Genomic DNA, 17,959 nt, shown 5'->3' on the forward strand with positions numbered 1-17,959 from the left:
CCTCCCCTGACTCAGGCAATGGCAAGGCCCTACTGAGGTGGATGGCGCAAGGCGTCCATCCTCTGGAGGAGAGCAGTATGTTTCTGGGAATGGGCTGGTTTGTTTTTGTATTCCTTTAATAAGTATAGTTGCGATTTCTCATATGACCATTAAGTATGAAGGAAAAAATATGACTTTCCCAATTAATGCAAATACTTCTAAGAATAGATCTGTTTGCTCTAAATGCAATGATTCAGCTGTGGAGTGTAAATTGTTAATGTCTAATGAAAAACTCCCTGTATTCCTGTCAAGGAAGTTTTTGAGAAATTAAATTAAAATCTAGAGAAGAAAAATTAATGTTAAGAAGACAGATTAGTGCTTAGTACTGGGCAACTTGTTCTTGTTCCTGTGCACAATGGTTTGTGTTCTTACTCTTGTTTGATTAAAATTAATAACAAGTCAACCACTTGCCATAACCATGGCACCGGTTCCAGTCAGTAAGTCAAGAAAGAATAGTCAAGGTATAGGCCAATAGTTTGGGACATTTTTAACTATTATTAAAAGTTAACTAAGCAGCAACAGCTCAAAGCAAAAAGCGAACTGAAAGTACAAATGCTTGCTTATGCATAAGCCAAGATATATTCTTCTATTCTAATTGTAGCTACGTAATATTTTGTTTCTTTGAATAATGATTCCTGTTTTGTAACCACAAAGTACTGTGAGCCTGCCAAAATGAAAAGTATATATGATCAACTTCACAAGTAAAGATTGGGATCAACACCTTCGCTTTGGTGTCTGTGTTGTTTCTCCACCCCCTCTTTCGCCGACTCCTCACCATCCCTCCTGAGACCCCCTGTTGGAGCTGGTCTCCGACACCTGGGATGAAAGATATTTGCCAAAGAAGGAATAGCAAAGAGTATCAAATGTTGTACATGTGTCAAGTTAAATAAAAACAGAGAACCATTGGTTGCCTTCACAATTATATTACTGATGAGACTAAAATTGTACTCATGGAAGTGTGGGGACAGAATCTAGATTGCAGTGAATTGAGAATGAATGGATATAGAAGAGGTGAAGGCAAGCGTTATGGTCTAATATGAGGTCTCCCTCAAAAACTCATGTATGAGATAATGCAAGAATGTTCAGAGCCCAGCAGTGAGGCACACACCTGTAATCCCAGCGGCTCACTAGGCTGAGGCAGGAGGATTAAGTGGTCAAATCCAGCCTCAGCAATTTATCAAGACCTTAAGCACCTCAGAGAGACCTTGTCTCTAAATAAAATATTTTTAAAAAGATTGGGCATGAGGCTCAGTGATTAAGCACCCCTGGGTTCAAACAATCCCTGGTACCCAAAGGAAAGAAAAGAATGTTCACAAGTGAAATGATTAGACCATCAGAGCTATAACCTAAGCAGTGGATTAATCTACTTGAATGTGTTAAGTAGGTGGTAACTTTATGCAGGCAGGGGGTAGCTGGAAGAAGTAGGTCAATGGGAGTATGCTCCTGGGGTGTACATATTTTCCCTGGCATCTAGACCAATCTTGTGTGACCCCTGCCTCTGTCTCCTTTCTGGCTGTCATGTCCTTAGCTACTTTCCTATGCCACAAACTTCTGCCATGATGTTCTGCCTCACCTTAGGCCCAGAGTTATGCAGTAGGTATCATGGACTGAACCTCTGAAACGATGAATCAAAATAAGATTTTCCCCTTCTATGTTATTATTGTGAAGTTTTTTTAAATTTTTTATGTAAGTGGAGCAAAGCTGACTAAAACAACACGTTAGATAATGAAGAGAGACTGATACTGTTTGACTGTAAGGAAGAAGCAAAGTCCATACTCGATAGCAGGAGACAAAGATTCAGAGAATAAGTTTCTATTTTTATTTTGTTTTTATTGATTTATCTGTTATTTTACTTTGAAATGATAAAAACTAAACTAGAATATGAAAGACTGAACTATAAACAAAATGTTTTATTTTCAAGCAGAAAACCATTCAGGCACAGATCTAGGCTTTGGGAGATGGTGTATGAAGGAGGAGAAACAGGACAGTTTCTTAAAACCAAGGAGCCAGGAACTGCCCTTGTCCTATATCAGGAAAGTGAAGTCTCTGAGTGGTGCTGATGGCACTGATAGTTGGGCTTATTGGTTAGGTGAGCATGGAATCCACAGCAGGTTTCTGAAGCCATATGTGGGGCAGCTATCTTGGAACTGTGGCACTATATTAGTTTCCTATTGGTGCAGTAATAAATGACAGCAAATTTAGTGGCCTAAGACAACACAGATGTCTTATGGTCTTACTTTACCAGACATCTGGAAGTAGGATATTCAAAATGGGTCTTTTGGGACTCAAATCAAGGTGCCAGCATTGCACAGTCCTGAAAGAGAACCCGTGTCCTGCCTTTCCTGGCTTCTTGGCATTCCTTAGCTTGTCATCCCTTCCTTATCCCAAACTCCAGCTGCCTACCATCTTTAAGTCTCTCTCTAACTCTCATACTCTCTTCCACATCTCATATATTTTTAATACCCTTGTGATGCCACTGGACACACCTGGATAATCCAGGAAAGTCCCTTTAAGATCCTCAACATCATCACATCTGCACTGTCTCCTTTGCCATGTAAGGTAACATATTCACAGGTTCTGTAGACTAAGATGCCTGGTGTCCTATGGGGCATTTTCTGGCTACCTCAGGTATCCACCTGCTCTGTGCTGACATGATGTACACTCCATGGATAATGGTGTCCTACTGCTCCTGCTGTATGCTCCTGCATCTAGGTTGCAGCACCCCATCAGTTAGAGAAGTAAGAAAATTTAGAAGGAGGAACACATCGTATCACAAGAGAAGTTGAAAAACCAAATCTTCCTGTTCCTATCTTTTAAGACCAAAATCTCAGTTCAAATGAAAAAGTAAAGATTAGAAAATATATGCAACTAAGTAACAGATGTTTTTCTCTTCTACTTTTACTTCTCAGACAAGATAAAGATTTTATTAGGACTTTCAGTCCAGAAGATCCAAATCATTCATTTGTCAATCCCTGTGCTTCAAAAATATGGGAAGGGCTGGCACATGGGAAGTGAAAGAATACAGTAGAGTTCATTAGTAAGATGCTCTTCTCCTGTGCAAGAAAACGAACAAACATAACATGTGAGCCAAATTGAAAACAAGGACATATTGGTGTACAGGTTCAGAAGCCACAGTGAAACCCAGGGGTGTGAGTCCTTTAAAGGGTTCTAAAAGTGCTCTATAATTGGGATTCATTTTGATATCTTCATTGGACCTAGCATAATTTGGTAGAGCTCATTCCCCAGTACTTTTTCATACTTTCCTGCTCCTCCATCTCCATCCCCTTCCTCTACTCTGTAAGTCTCTCCTGTATTTTTGTGAGATCCTTTTTAAAAATTCCTTTTCTTTTTCTCACTGTAACTTCCACATCTAAGAGAAAACATTTAATCTTTAACTTTCTGGGTCTGGTTTATTTCACCCACCATAATGTTCTCTAGTTCCGTCCATTTGCCAGCAAATGACATAATTACATTCTTCTTAACAGCTGAATAAAACTCCATTGTGTATTTACACCACTTTTTCTTTATACATCTGTCTGTTCATGAGCACCTAGATGGATTCCATAACTTGAATATTGTGTGTTGTGCTGCTATAAATATCAGTATGCATGTATCACACTAATATTAGTTCTTTTGGTTAAATGCTAAGGAGTGAGATAGCTGGGTCACATGGTGGTTACATTCCTAGTGTTTTGAGGAAATTCCATATGGCTTTCCAAAGTGGTTGTAACAATTTGCATTCCTGCCACATTCTAACCAAAAATTATTGTTATTTGTATTACTGAGATTGCCATTCTAACTGGAGTGAATCCCAATGATGTATGTAATTATAATGCACTAATTAAAAAATAATAATAGAATGGAGATATATAGAATAGAGCAAGTGGGTTATCGGAGAAAGAATTGGAGGGAAAGGAAATGTACTTGGGAAAGAGACTTATAAAATCACATTTTGTGCATTTTAAATATGGCTTAATGAATCCCACTCTAATTCATAATTATGATGCATCAATAAAAAGTTTAAGATAAAACAATAAATTAAAATACCCTATGCACACAGGAAATAGTACATGGTAACTGTGCATAGTCACTGCATGATGCTTCTCACCTCACAGTGCACATCAAAGGATTATGAAGCAATATGACTTGTCCCAAACTCCACTTATGAATTTGGTTTACAGAAAGTTATTCATCTAGAGACATCTAAGGACACAGATGTACTTCCACAACCAGGAACTGGGCTGAGCTGCCCCATGACTGAATTGTGTATCCGTGACATTTCCAGTATGACAGCAGAATAAAAACCAAAAAATTTATTGTAGAAGATGATTATAATATGGGGGCATTCATGGCTCATAGGAGACAATTTTAAGAGTATCAAGCATCAAATGTGTGCTTTATGTGGAGGGAGACTAAACTAAAATAAACTCACAAATTCAAAATTCACCAAGTCACAACACAATTACAACACATGAAGAAATATAAAGCTTATATAGAATTAAATCATGTCTTGTGAAGAAAAATGGATTAAACTAGAGAACCTCTTTCTACATGAAATAATTCAGACACAGAAAGTCAATTTCGCATGTTTTCTCTCATATATGGAAACAAGAAGAGGGTGGAGAAGGAGAAGGTGGAGGAGGAGGGGGACGAGAGAAGGAGAAGGAGAAGAAGAATGACCAGAAAGTAGAAAAAGGGATGATCAGGGAAGGGGAAGAGGACCAGGGTGGGAAAAGAGTGAGAAGTAGGGAGGGTGGATTTGATTAAAGCACAACAAAGGCATGTATAGACTGCCATAGTGAAACCAATTAATTTGCACAATTAATATACAGATATTGACCTGTTGTTTATAATAAAAATATATAATGCTAAAATAAAATAAAAAACTAAAAAAAACTGAAACATAAAACTTTCCAGAATAAATTGATTTTGCACAAACTTTGACAGAGACAAGTATAACTCCTTGGCAATGTTTTTGAGTAAATCCTTTATTCAAATGCAAATTTCTTGGCACTCAGTGATTGGGATGCCCTGGGTGAAAGCTTGAAGTCTCTATTTTTAATAAGTACTCCCAGAAAATGGAATCCATTCTGATGCTAATAACAGCAGAGGATACTGTGGGGTGAATAACTTAACTTCTTTGAATTTCCTATTAGAATACTCAATTCAATGTAAAATGCAACATAGACCATCACTTGAAATTGATCTGTTTAAATTGTGTATGTCATCCTAATTCAATTTGGGCAAATCATATGACTCTAGGAATTTGTGGATGCCTTCAATATTTTCTATTTTATTGGAGTACACATTTTCAAAATAATTTCTAATTATCTTCGGCATTTCTGTAGTGTCTATTGTGATATTTCCTTCTTCATCACAGATATTAGCAATTTGAGTTTTCTCTCTCCTTTTTTTCCTTAACATGGCTACCTGTTTGTCAATTTTATTTATTTTTTCAAAGAATCAACTTTTTGTTCTGTCAATTTTTTCAATTGTTTCTTTTGTTTCAATTTCATTGATTTCAGCTCTGATTTTAATTATTTCCAGTCTTCTACTGCTGTTGGTGTTGATTGATTGTTCTTCTTTGTCTAGGGCTTTGAGATGTAATGTTAAGTCATTAATTTGCTGACTTTTTCTTCTTTTGAAGAATGAACTCCATACAATGAATTTTCCTCTTAGTACTGCTTTCACAGTGTCCCAGAAATTTTCATACATTATATCTGTGTTTTCATTCACCTTTAAGAATTTTTTAATCTCCTCCTTGATGTCTTTTACCACCCATTGTTCATTCAGTATCATGTTATTTAATCGCCAGGTGTTGGAGTAGCTTTTATGTTTTATTTTATCATTGATTTCTAATTTCATCCCATTATGATTTGATAGAATGCAAGGTAGTATCTCTACTTTTTTATATATTCTAAGAGTTGCTTTGTGGCATAATATATGGTCTATTTTAGAGAAGGATCCATGTGCTGCTGAGAAGAAAGTATATTTGCTTATTGCAGAATGAAATATTCTGTATATGTCAGTTAAGTCTAAGTTAGTGATTGTATTATTGAGTTCTATAGCTTCTTTGTTCAGCTTTTGTTTGGAAGATCTAGCCAGTGGTGAAAGAAGTGTGTTAAAGTCACCCAGAATTGTTGTATTGTGGTCTGTTTGACTCTTGAACTTGAGAATAGTTTGTTTGATGAATGTAGATGCTCCTTTGTTTGTGTAATACCATCCTTTGCTGATTTTCATTGTTGTTTTTCAATTCTTCTTCATGGAATATTTTGCCAAGAATGTTCTATAGAGCAGGCTTTCTAGATGTAAATTCTTTTAACTTTTATCATAGTCATCATCAAATATAAAGCTTAATTTTGCTGGATATAAGATTTTTGGTTGGAATCCATTTTCTTTTAGAGTTTAGTATATGCTGTTCCAGAGTCTTCTGGCTTTGAGGGTCTGGGTTGAAAAATCTCCTGAGATACAAATAGGTTTCCCACTATATATGATTTGATTCCTCTCTTGTGGCCTTTAAGATTCTATCCTTATTCTGTATGCTAGGCTTTTCATTACAATGTGCTTTGGTATAGATCTGTTGTAACTTTGTGCATTTGGTGTCCTGTAAGTGTCTTGTATTTGATTTTCCAATTTTTTGATTTTCCAATTCATTCTTCATGTTTGGGAAATTATCTCATTGACGAATTTGTACATTGCTTTGGTTTGAAACTCTGTTCCCTTCTCTATCCCAATAACTCTTAGATTTATTTTGATGCTATCCAATAATTCTTGGATGTTCTGCTCATGGTTTCTTACCATCCTTACTGTGTGATCAACTTTATTTTCCAGATGGTATACTTTTGTCTTCATTATCTGACCTTCTGTCTTTTGAGTGATTTAGTCTGTTGGTGATGCTTTCTATTGAGTTTTTTATTTGGTGCATCATTTCTTTCATTTCAAGTATTTTCTGATTTTTTTTTTCAGAATCTCTATCTCTTTTGTGAAGTAATCTTTTGCTACCTGTATTTGCTCCCTTATTTCTTTGTTGGTGTGATTAATGGATGCCTGTATTTGCTCCCTTATTTGTTTATTGGTGTCATAAATTTGGTTGCCTGTATTTTCTCTTTATCTCTTTTTTGGAGTGACCAATTTTTGCCTGTATTTGCTCATTTAGGTCATTCTTTAATTCACAGATCATTTTACTTATGAACATTCTGAATTCCTTCTCTGACATTTCATCAACTGCACTGTCCATGGGTTCTATTATTGTAGCATCATGGTTTGTTTGGGACATTTTCCTCCCTTGTTTTTTCATGTTGTCTATGTGATTTCCTTTCTTGCAGAGTGAATCTAAGGTATTACAGTTTCCATCCTATAATCTTGTAATATCTGCACAGATTATCTGTATCTTACCTGCTATTGTGCTTCCAGACCCTGCTGGTGTCCCAGGATGGATGCTACTGCAAATATAGGTGATGGCAGCGAAAGCAGGAGGTAACTTGAGATAGCAGTAGAGGTGCCCCACGATGGATCCTATGTCTTTCAGAGATGGGACTGATAGGGTGTGCCTTACACTGGCTTTGGGATGCATGCTCCAAGATGCAGCTGCTTCTAAGCCCTGTCTGTTGTCCCAAGTTAGAGGTTACTGTATGGGGAAGGCTATTCAGATGGCTGCAGTGTTTCAAGATCAAAGTGGGTTAGACCTGGGCTCCCAGATGTCGGTGAGGTAGGAGGATCCAGACCTACCCTGGGCCCTAGTTCCCATGCAGGTCTGCCAGGCGGGTCTAGATGGGCCTCACACTATGTTCCTACTAAATCAATTCCTAACTCTTCTCAATATTTCCCTGCTATAAATTGTGGTCAGAAATGAGTTAATACATAAAGGAAAAAGAAGTTTTCTCTAATGAGAAGCTCAGTGAGAAAGTGCCAGTTGTTGATTGTAGAAGCATACATAAGCTCTACTGCCAGCCTCACCAGAAAAGAAGGGGTAAGCCTTCAGATCCCCCATGGAATGTGCAGACACCTCCAAAACCAGAGTCTGCCTCCTTCTAGATAGCAATGTGTTCACTGGCTCTGAGTCTCTGCTCCCCATCTTCTCATTTCATTGTACCTGGTAACATACATTCCTCAGAATAGGGTAAGTGAGGGGACGTGGGGTATCAATATAAGACCTCCTGGAAAATGAGGCATTTCCTTTATATTACAGGATTATTATAAATGAACACAATAGCTTTAATGTTCCCTTCAGCTCAACAAAATTTAAAACAGTGTTCCTCCTGACTCAAGGCCTGTGACCTCTCTTAGAACATTTTGAAAAATTGAAATTCTAAATTCTTTCTCAGCCCCTTTCAGATGTAAAACACTAAAAATTTTTTGACAGGTTTACAACCCAGGAATATCTTTCTTGAGGACCTGGAAGCCACTTATCGAAATGTAAATATCAAGGAAGACATTATCCCTATCTCTCAGTCTCTGTGTAATGAAGGGAAGGAGCTTAACTTCAGAAAGTGTCTCACCCCAAGTTGGAAAGTTACCTCTTATTGTCAAGACAGGAGAAAGCTTACTTTCCTTTTGGTAAGGCCAATCAGCAAACACAGGTGTTCTCACTTCCTCACCCTTAGTTCTCAAAACTCTTCAGCTCTTGGTTTTTGTGAAGTTGAGTTTTTTAGACTGAAATCTGGCCTCTCTCCCCTACTGCAATGGTCTTCGATAAAGTGTTTTCAACTTTGTCCAGTGAAGTTTTTTGCTTTGACATAATAAAGATACACTACAATGTTCATCAGCTGGCAATTGCATGCAACAAACACCAATTTTTAAGATCATTTAACATTAGCATTTGTTTCTTACACATTTAACTAAGATTGAACTGGATTGACACTACTTTAGGCTTCAGTAACTAGTAAAAGGGAGAAGGGTTTCTGGCAGTGTGTTTCATATATCTCATCCTTGTCAGATCTGAGAGAAACCAGAGCATGTGTTAGTGGTGAATGAAGAGATTCAAGCAAGGGAAAAATAATAATAACAAGGTCTTATACACCTGGGCTCAGAACCTGCACACAGTCACTATTGTTCTCACTCTTCACTTGGGAAGCTGCAGAGTTATATGACAAAGGGCATAATATAGTTATGGGTGAATAATCCAAAAATTAAAGCAACTACAAAGTATTAAGGATTGTGTCCTTTCCTATAATATGCCATAGAAAAATAGGAAGCAATGAATGTTTCCCACCTTGCTTGTCACCTGCAGAAAAGACATCACAGTGCCAGATCCTGCCTGCACATTGGGCAAAACAGAGACACTCAGTGAAGCTCATTGTGTCCTGAGTCTTCTGGCCTAAAAGCAGTGGCCAAATTTGACTGCCCTGAGTAGTGAGTGGATTGGTATCTCTTGGTTACCTGTAAACTATTGTCAGCAGGTCATTATGCTATTGGTTGAGAAACTCTGCTTTATATATCTAACAGCCTGATGACCCATCAGATTTGGACCAACATTTCCAATAAATTTTATATTTTCTCAACCTATATCTGTTGTTAGCCTTGATATGATGCATTACCACCTTCAAAATGATGTTATTATTTACTGTATCTTTGTGTATACTCAAAGCGACACTGCTAGAATTAATTGCCCAGAGCCCTTTTTAAGAAAGCAGTCTAAATTGCTTAAGCATCCTAGTTTAAATCACATTGATCTGGAACATTGATGATATATTCATCAGACAGTTTGAGCAATGGTACCTAGCACATAAGAGGTCTTGATAAGATGTGTGCTTACTACAAGTTTGGAAATAGGCCATATGAAGATTCAGGGGCATCCACTTCAATATAGTTGACAAAGATGTCCTATCCAAATTAAAGGACAAATGATAACATCTTGTATCTCCTCCAGCAAAGAAGGAAGCACAATGCCTAGTAGAACTCTTTAGGATTAGGAAGCAGCATATTCCATACTTAGGAATACCACTCTGGTCTGGGGATGTAGCTCAGTGGTAGAGTGCTTGCCTAACATGAGCAAGGCTCTGGAATCAATTCCCCAAACTGGAAAATTTTAGGAGAAGAAGGAGAAGAAGAAGGAGAAGGAGAAGAAAGAAGAAGAAGAAGAAGAAGAAGAAGGAGGAGGAGGAGGAGGAGGAGGAGGAGGAGGAGGAGGAGGAGGAGGAGGAGGAGGAGGAGAAGAAGACCACTCTGTTTCATGCACTGAGTAACAAAATTGTCTGCCAGATTGACGGTGGGGGTTGCGGGGGTGGGGGTGCCTTGCTAGAGCAGGAGATGACTCTGCAGTGGAATGAGACTACATATAAAAGCTATGCAAATTGATCATTTTGTGGTGCAATAGTTGTTAGTTGCAGAAAAAGTTTCAGTGTAGTTGTTATGGGAGGCTCCACTGGCAAAACCTAATGCCATTCTCTAGAGTTCTAGAACAAGGCCAGGCTATTTGCAGTGAAGGATAAAACATCTTTTGAAAGATTCTTGGTGTGCTACTAACCCCAGGTGTGATTGAATACTTGACCATATGACATCAAGTGATTGTGTCTGAAACTGCCCATTTTCAGTGAAATCTTCTTGGATCCTCTCATGGAAATGATACAACTGAGACCAAATGTGAGCAAGGATAGGAAACACACAAAAGCTACATGAGCCCAGAGATCATGTTATCTATCACAACTGCACCAACGCTCCTCCATCACACTTCACCTATCCAAAGAGCTTAGTTCACAAGTGAACTGTCTCATTCTGTGTATGCAAGCCAAAAATGGACAGCAATTTCATTGCAAACATGCTCAGCATTGGCCTTGAAACAGTGTAGAGAGGGAAAATTTTCCTAGAGATGGAACTTCACTTTCACTATTGGTATTAATGAAAGGTACTAGGAAGTTGTCCCATGAGAATAAATCTTGCCTTCCTAAAATTTCACTCCTAGTATTTTATTCTCTATATTAATTCTCTTTGAATGTCTCTTACAATTTCTCTTCTAGTTTTATCCATTACCAGTTCAGGAGAGAAACCCTCTGAGAATGGTACATCTTATCACAATATTTTTTTCTTTTTTTTGTTAATTTTATTCATGTAGAAAATTAGCAGCTCATATCACTGGTGAGAAAGGATATAGTACAAACAGGTTGCTCACTACCTGGAATGAAGGGAAGCTCCTAGGAGAGAGTAGAATGTAAAGAATGGACAGGTAGAAGACTCCCAAGTGGCTTGGCCCACTTCACAAATTTAACTAGCATGAATCCTTAGAGGGACCTTATATATTCTTATCTTTGATATGGGCTATAATGCTTAGCTTAGTATTATCCTTGGGAAATTATGATATACTGCCATATGGCTCATGTGTGTATGTGGTGTGTGTGTGTGTGTGTGTGTGTGTGTGTGTGTCTATACATGGTGTGTGTTTGAACAGAATAAAGCATAAATGTCAATTCCTATGAAGAATAGTCTATTTTTTTTCTGGAAATATTGGTTTTTCTAACTGGTTCACAATGTCAGTAACACATTGATTTTGAATACAGACTTAGGTCTCAATATCTCAGCTCCAAAATTTAGTACACGAAATCTCTTCAAAGTTTAACTCCTCATTAACAATTTCTTTAGTTGAGCTGGGCATGTAGTTGCATGCCTATAATCCCAGCAATTTGGGAGAATTAGGCAGCCTCTCAAAACCAGCCTCAATAACTTAGCAAGATCCTGTCTTGAAAAAAATGGGGCAAGGGGCTGCAGCTGTAGCTTGGTGGTAGAGAGCCACGAGGTTCAATTCCTACTAGTGCAAATAGTAATGATAAAAATAAATAACTCTTTAAATTAATATTAATAAGAAAAACAAGATGTTAATCTTAAAAACAACATAATAGAAATGTATAATAGCCAGTTTATACAAATATCATTTCATTTATGTAGATACATATTATCTTTAATATGTATATTTGGATTTATGCTATCTCTCATGGAATTTGTAGTTACATTTTACTTCTCTATGAATTCTGAACTCATCATTGTCTGAATCAGTCAAGAGGCTTTTCAACAGAACCTTGTAGCTTATCCTCTTTAGCTCTGATTACTTTTTAATTTTTTTTTAGTTGTCAATAGACTTTTATTTTATATATTTATATGTGGTGCTGAGAATTGAACCCAGTAACTCACACTAGGTAGACAATCACTCTACCACTGAATTGTAACCCCAGCCCAGTTTTTATTTCTTATTATCAAAGAAAATATTCTCCAACATTGTATACAATACTCACATTGTCCATTTGACTAACAGAATTACATAACTATGAAAATCAATCTTAACAAGGTAATGTTTTGAAAGTTTCTCAAATAAAACATCCTTATAAAAGTATTTTCACTGAAAACATTTATAAATCATGAAATAAAGAACATGTAGTAGTGGTTTGTCTATTGGCACTTTGGTCTTCAGCCAAAATTTATGGCTTCATTTTGCATTATGGTAATTGTTACATTAAAACCTCAAAGAGAATGTTTCATTATCATCTCCATTTTATGGGTGAGCGACTAAAATACACAAAAGGTAAGTAACTTTCCAAGGTAGAAGCTAGTGGGTGGTGGAGATGGGACTCAAATCCAGGTAGCCTGCCTTTGGATTGTTACTGTGAATCTTTCCATCATGCACAGCCCTTGCAGATGAAAGAAGGTGCTGCTTTTCAAAAAGCCTAGTTTTTTGAAGCTTTCCATGTATAATCCTCACAGTAAATCTCCAAGGGGCCCCTCATGTATTCACACTTCAAATAAGGAGACCCAACATTAGAAAAGTTTATGTGATCTAACATTTTTTTTCTTAGAAAGTAAAAAATTACCTTAAATAAAACCTATCAGTAAGCTACAGCTGGAATTTTTATAAGAACTGACTATTAAACATTTTATAATTTAGGAAACCAAATAAAGAATAAATTAGTAGAGTTTTTTTAATGTAAAAGTCTAATCGATCATTATTTGACAGGTGCATATAAAGCACTGATACTTAATTTAATTTAAACATAGCCTTATAGACTTAAAAAGTGCAAGGCACTATGCTAGGCATTGAAATAATGAACAAAGACATTCTGGGAATAAAAATACAATAATGCAGCATTTTCAGTTAACCTCAGATTATGATTTATAAAGTACAGAAATGTACCTGTGTATAGGTAAAAATGTTTCAAAATTGTTGCTTATGTACTGCAACATAATTAATTTTCAAATTCAGTATATGGAGAGGGGAAGTAATGAGAAATGTAGGACAAATAATGCAAAGAAGAAAAACCATAGCATAAACAAGTCCAGAGATCTACCTTGCAAGAGAAGTATCATTCATCAAATTCTATTATAATAGGGTCTTCTGTTAAAATTCATAAATTTTAGTGGTTCTTGTAACAACAAAGTAGCTATGTAACATAATTTATATCACTTCAATAACAATGTCACTATGCTTATAGATCCCATATCATTATAACATCTACTTCAAATATCCACAATACAATTTATTTTAAAATAGATCATAAAATTGAAGGAAAATGTTACTGTAAAAGAAAAGATTTTCTAGGCATCCATAGGCATAAAATTTTCATTTAATACTCATGTCAAATAATTTGATTTTTAAAAAGCGTATTACTAACATGTCTCTGCTTTTTTTGAATACAAATGCAAAGCTGAAATTTCATTCTTTAAGACTGACCTTTAAATTTAAATGGGCTACAGTCGGTCAACAATGAAGAATGTGATATAAGTCAAAAGCCTGATAGCTAAATCAAAACAAGTACAGTATGTTCACAGGTTGTGAAAACATCCTGAGCTCATAAAATCCGGTTAATCACCTACTAGGTCATCAATAATACCAAATCAGGAGTGGTATTGGGGAACAAAAGTGGCTAATTTATATTGTTAAATTGTGTGTCTACAAATTTGTAAGGACGAATCTAACTGTAATGTATAATTATAATGCACCAAAAAAAATGGTATTTTGAAACAAACAAAGAACAGCCACCTTGGTAGCTCTCTGAAAGAACCTGGATTTTAATGATGATTTATAGAGTATTTTTGTTGTTGTTGTTGGGTTGTTTCTGTTTTTATTTTTTTCTATGCTGGGGTTGGCATCCAAGGCCTCACATAAACTAAGCAAACATTCCACCACTTAGGTAAATACCCAGCCCCCTATTCTGTATTTATAACTTGTCATTGATGGGTTATTCACACCTTTACCACTAAATAATTGGTAAAGTTGTCCTAATCCTTAGGGGAAAACTATAGTAATTACTCTGTAACTCCAGTACTTCATTTCAAAAATTTATAAAAACACACAGAGTTCCACATGGTGTACTAATTGTTCTTTTAGTACCAACTAATTAAAAAAAAACACGTGGATAAAACCTGTTATGAATTAAGAAAGGCTTTAAATAGATTTATCTTTTATTAACCACAACAATCTTGTATTTTTAATAATAGTACATATATGTGAGAGGCACGGCATTTCTATAGCTTCACCACAGACAAAAGAGGATTAATTAACTCTTTGCAACAGTTCTGCAGCCCCCCATTGGCTGAGGCAAACAACTTGGGAACCAAAGCTTACCAAGATTGAGATACCTAGCTCAGTAATTTGTCTCAAGGTCAGATGTTATTTTGAAGAGTCCTTCAGAGTGAAGTTGCTTTCCAACTTCAGCGTGTCCATGGCTGTGCAGTGACTAGATTTGCAGTTGTCAAAGACATTTACAGCTCATTTGGGTGAATAAATGAGGATCAGAAGAGAGGAGTGGGACTGTACTAATAGTGCATTTCATTTTGAGGAAAACAGACAAGGACTTTTGACAAAAGACTTCCTTTATAATTAAAACTAACATCCTGCAGGAATACTCACATACCAATGTTTATATCAGAGCAACTCACAATCACCATGTTATGGAACCAACTTAGGTCTCCATCAACAGACGGATGGATAAAGAAAATGTGGTATATATGCATAATGTTGTACTTTATTAAGCCATAAAGTACAACAAAATTATGTCATTTTCTGGGGAAAAGATGAAACTAGAGAGCATCCTCTTAAGCTAAACAAGCCAGACTACAGATTCCTATTTTGATCTCCTACCTAGAAGCTAGAGAGACAAATGGAAAAAAGTATCTCATGAAATGTAAGGGAGACCAGTAGGGTAGAGGAAGAAGATCAAGGAGAGAGAGGAGGGAAGGAAAAGTTGAAGTACTAGAGACTGAAACTGATCAAATTGTATTTATTCATGTTGTACATTTAATTTCATCATAAGCACATAATTTTGAAATATCCTTAGCTTTCCTCACTTAGTGCTTAAACTTATTCTGAAAATACACTTATGGTTGATGAACTACCCTTTAAAATTTCTCCACTTAAAATAAGTTTTATGGCTTTTCTAAACCAAGGGTAAAATAAAGCATAAATCAGAGGGTTCATGGCTGAGTTATAATAAGCAAACCAACAGCAAATTTCATAAATGTAGGCAGGGGTGATAAAGCCCATAAAAGCATCAATTAATGCGTCTATTGTGTATGGTAACCATGAGATCAGAAATGCTACCACCGTGACCCCCAGGGTTTTGGCTGCTTTTCTCTCTCTCCTGGCCACTCTGGCTTTGTAAGTCTCTGAAGACGATTCTGTTTCACTACTACCCATACTGGTTTCAATTTTTATAGCTTGCTGTTTAGCTACCACAAAAATCTTACTATATAGAATGACCATAACAAGGGTAGGTATAAAGAATAACAGAAAATCTATCAAAACCCAATCTTGATTGACAACAATTTGACAGCCACCTACACAGTTAAGTGCACTTACTAAGTTTTCCATACCATCATCACTGATACCTGTGTAGAACACGGCACCACTGTACACCAGGGGCAGGATCCAGGAGATGCAGATGCAAATCCCTGACACAGAAACTGAGAACTTGAAGGGATAGACTAGAGGGTCGGTAACAGCAATGTACCTGTCAATGGAGATGAAGCACAGGTGGAAGAGAGAAGAGTAACAAAATGCCGCATCACAACAAGTGTGAAAGGTACAAAATCTGGCTCCAAAGTACCAGCAGCTCTCCACGGACCTGACCATGCTGAAGGGCATCACAGTCACTCCCACCAAAAAGTCAGCACAGGCCAGAGAGGCGATGAGGAAATTGGTTGGAGAGTGCAGCTGCTTGAAGTGGAGAACGGAAGTCATCACTAGCAGGTTTCCCAGCACAGCCAGCACAGTCCCAAAGCCAAACACTGCATAGAGAATTACCTGGGGCCCTGGTGAGTAGGGAGTTTTAATACAGGACCCATTCAGGTTCTCATAGCAAAGCTGCAAAACTGGTTGGGAAAAGTTGCTGGTCATGTTCTGCAATTTGATGCTTGTGGTATTTCTTCCCTTCTGTGGTAGGAAATATTAATTTTGAGTTGTGAAAACTAAAAAAAAAAATCATACTGCATATCTGAACAACTGCTGGAAATCTTGCCTCAGAGTGTATCATTTTTCCATTTTAATTATGAATAAAATTAAAATAAATATTAATACAAAACCATTCTATTTTTTATTATACAGTTATTTCTCTGTTTCTGTATAAACTTTATGGTTAACCCCAATTCTAGTATAAGTTGCATCAGCCTAGGAATCACATTAAGTGAATAATTGAAGAAATTTTGCTACTCAAATACCTGGTTCTTTATACCTGTGAAGCTCTTGCTTCCAAATGTAATTACATGTAATTATATATTTGAGAAGTTACCCTTTATTAGGCTTCCACCTCCAGGATGTTTTAAGAAATGAGCCAATCAGGTTTACTGATCTTAAATCCCCCATCAAGAAATCCCTACAGTGTAAGGTGTGAATCATGAATGGAAACTTACTGTTGATGGCTATAATTAACAAATTCTTTTGTAAAACATTTTTTTTTACTGTGCTCTGCTACTTTCTAGAAACACTTCTGACTTTCAAAACCAAGAGATTTCACTAAATCCATCTGCCCCAACAAAGCCTAGCTCAATATTTCAAAGATTACCTATTTCTTATTTGCAAGACTGTCGCATACTTTGCAAGGCCCCATGAAAAACAAGAATTAATCAGTGAAATAACTCTTTTTCAAAAATGTGGAAAAAATTTGTCATGAAAATTTCTGAAGTATAAACCCTTTTCTTTTATAACCTCTCTTACTTAACCTGCCATGGGGTTAGATATTTGCTATGTAAAGTCCCAACTCCTTGAGTACAAAAGTTTGTGTGGGGCAAGTAAGGACCATCACAGCTGTCTGAATGCCCTACCCTCAGCATGCATGTGACCCACCCACTGCCAGGTTTACTTTTTTTCAGCTGCTGAGCCAATATACCATGGCCAGGATCAGGGGAAAGAAGATGACTCAGGCATCTGCCTTACTCATGGACTTGTCACTAAACCAAAAACAGACAGGTGACCCCCAAGAAACTGCAATCTCCAAACCAGGAAGCACTTGATACCTGCATTGTGGTGGTAAGAAAATTAGCCTTTGGGCCTGACTGCACCTCTACTGGGGTTTCTAACAGTTATCCTGTTGCTGAGGTAACAGGCATGGGGTTGCCTCACTCTTGTTTCTTCTACTAACAGCCAACTTCTTATGATTACCCTCAAACTTGTCATATAATCCAATACTTCTGAATTTTCACATCCTACCTCATAAACACCTCAGCCAACACCCCCAGATCCCTTTCTACCATTAGAAACTGTAAACCAGTACTCGAACCTATTGAATATAAGGTAGAAAATAACCAAACTCATCATTTCTGATTATAGCGACAAAACTGTAAATGTAAAAATAGAAGGTAACTGATCTTTGGCTGCATGTTGGGTACATTGAGCGCTGTAATATTGATCTCCCCCTTAAAGGGAAGGTATTGGTAACCTGTAGAGACACTAAAGACAATAGGTCAGAAGCTGTAATAACTCATATCTACACTTGCAAGAGAGGAA

The 17,959-nt window shown here is 36.9% G+C and overlaps 1 protein-coding gene across 1 annotated transcript; it reads right to left on the reverse strand.

Moving 5' to 3' along the window:
- Positions 1-15,319: 15,319 nt before the first annotated feature.
- On the reverse strand, positions 15,320-16,354 carry Taar8 (trace amine associated receptor 8). Its single transcript, XM_077801959.1, has one exon. It carries the CDS (start codon positions 16,352-16,354, stop codon positions 15,320-15,322), a length of 1,035 nt encoding a protein of 344 aa, XP_077658085.1.
- Positions 16,355-17,959: the final 1,605 nt, after the last annotated feature.

Source organism: Urocitellus parryii, chromosome 8 (genome assembly GCF_045843805.1).
Source record: "Urocitellus parryii isolate mUroPar1 chromosome 8, mUroPar1.hap1, whole genome shotgun sequence".
In the NCBI taxonomy this organism is placed as follows: Eukaryota; Metazoa; Chordata; class Mammalia; order Rodentia; family Sciuridae; genus Urocitellus; species Urocitellus parryii.

Excerpts from the sequence above, each read along its gene's own strand:
- Taar8 (XM_077801959.1), bottom strand. The coding sequence starts at position 16,354 with ATGACCAGCAACTTTTCCCAACCAGTTTTGCAGCTTTGCTATGAGAAC.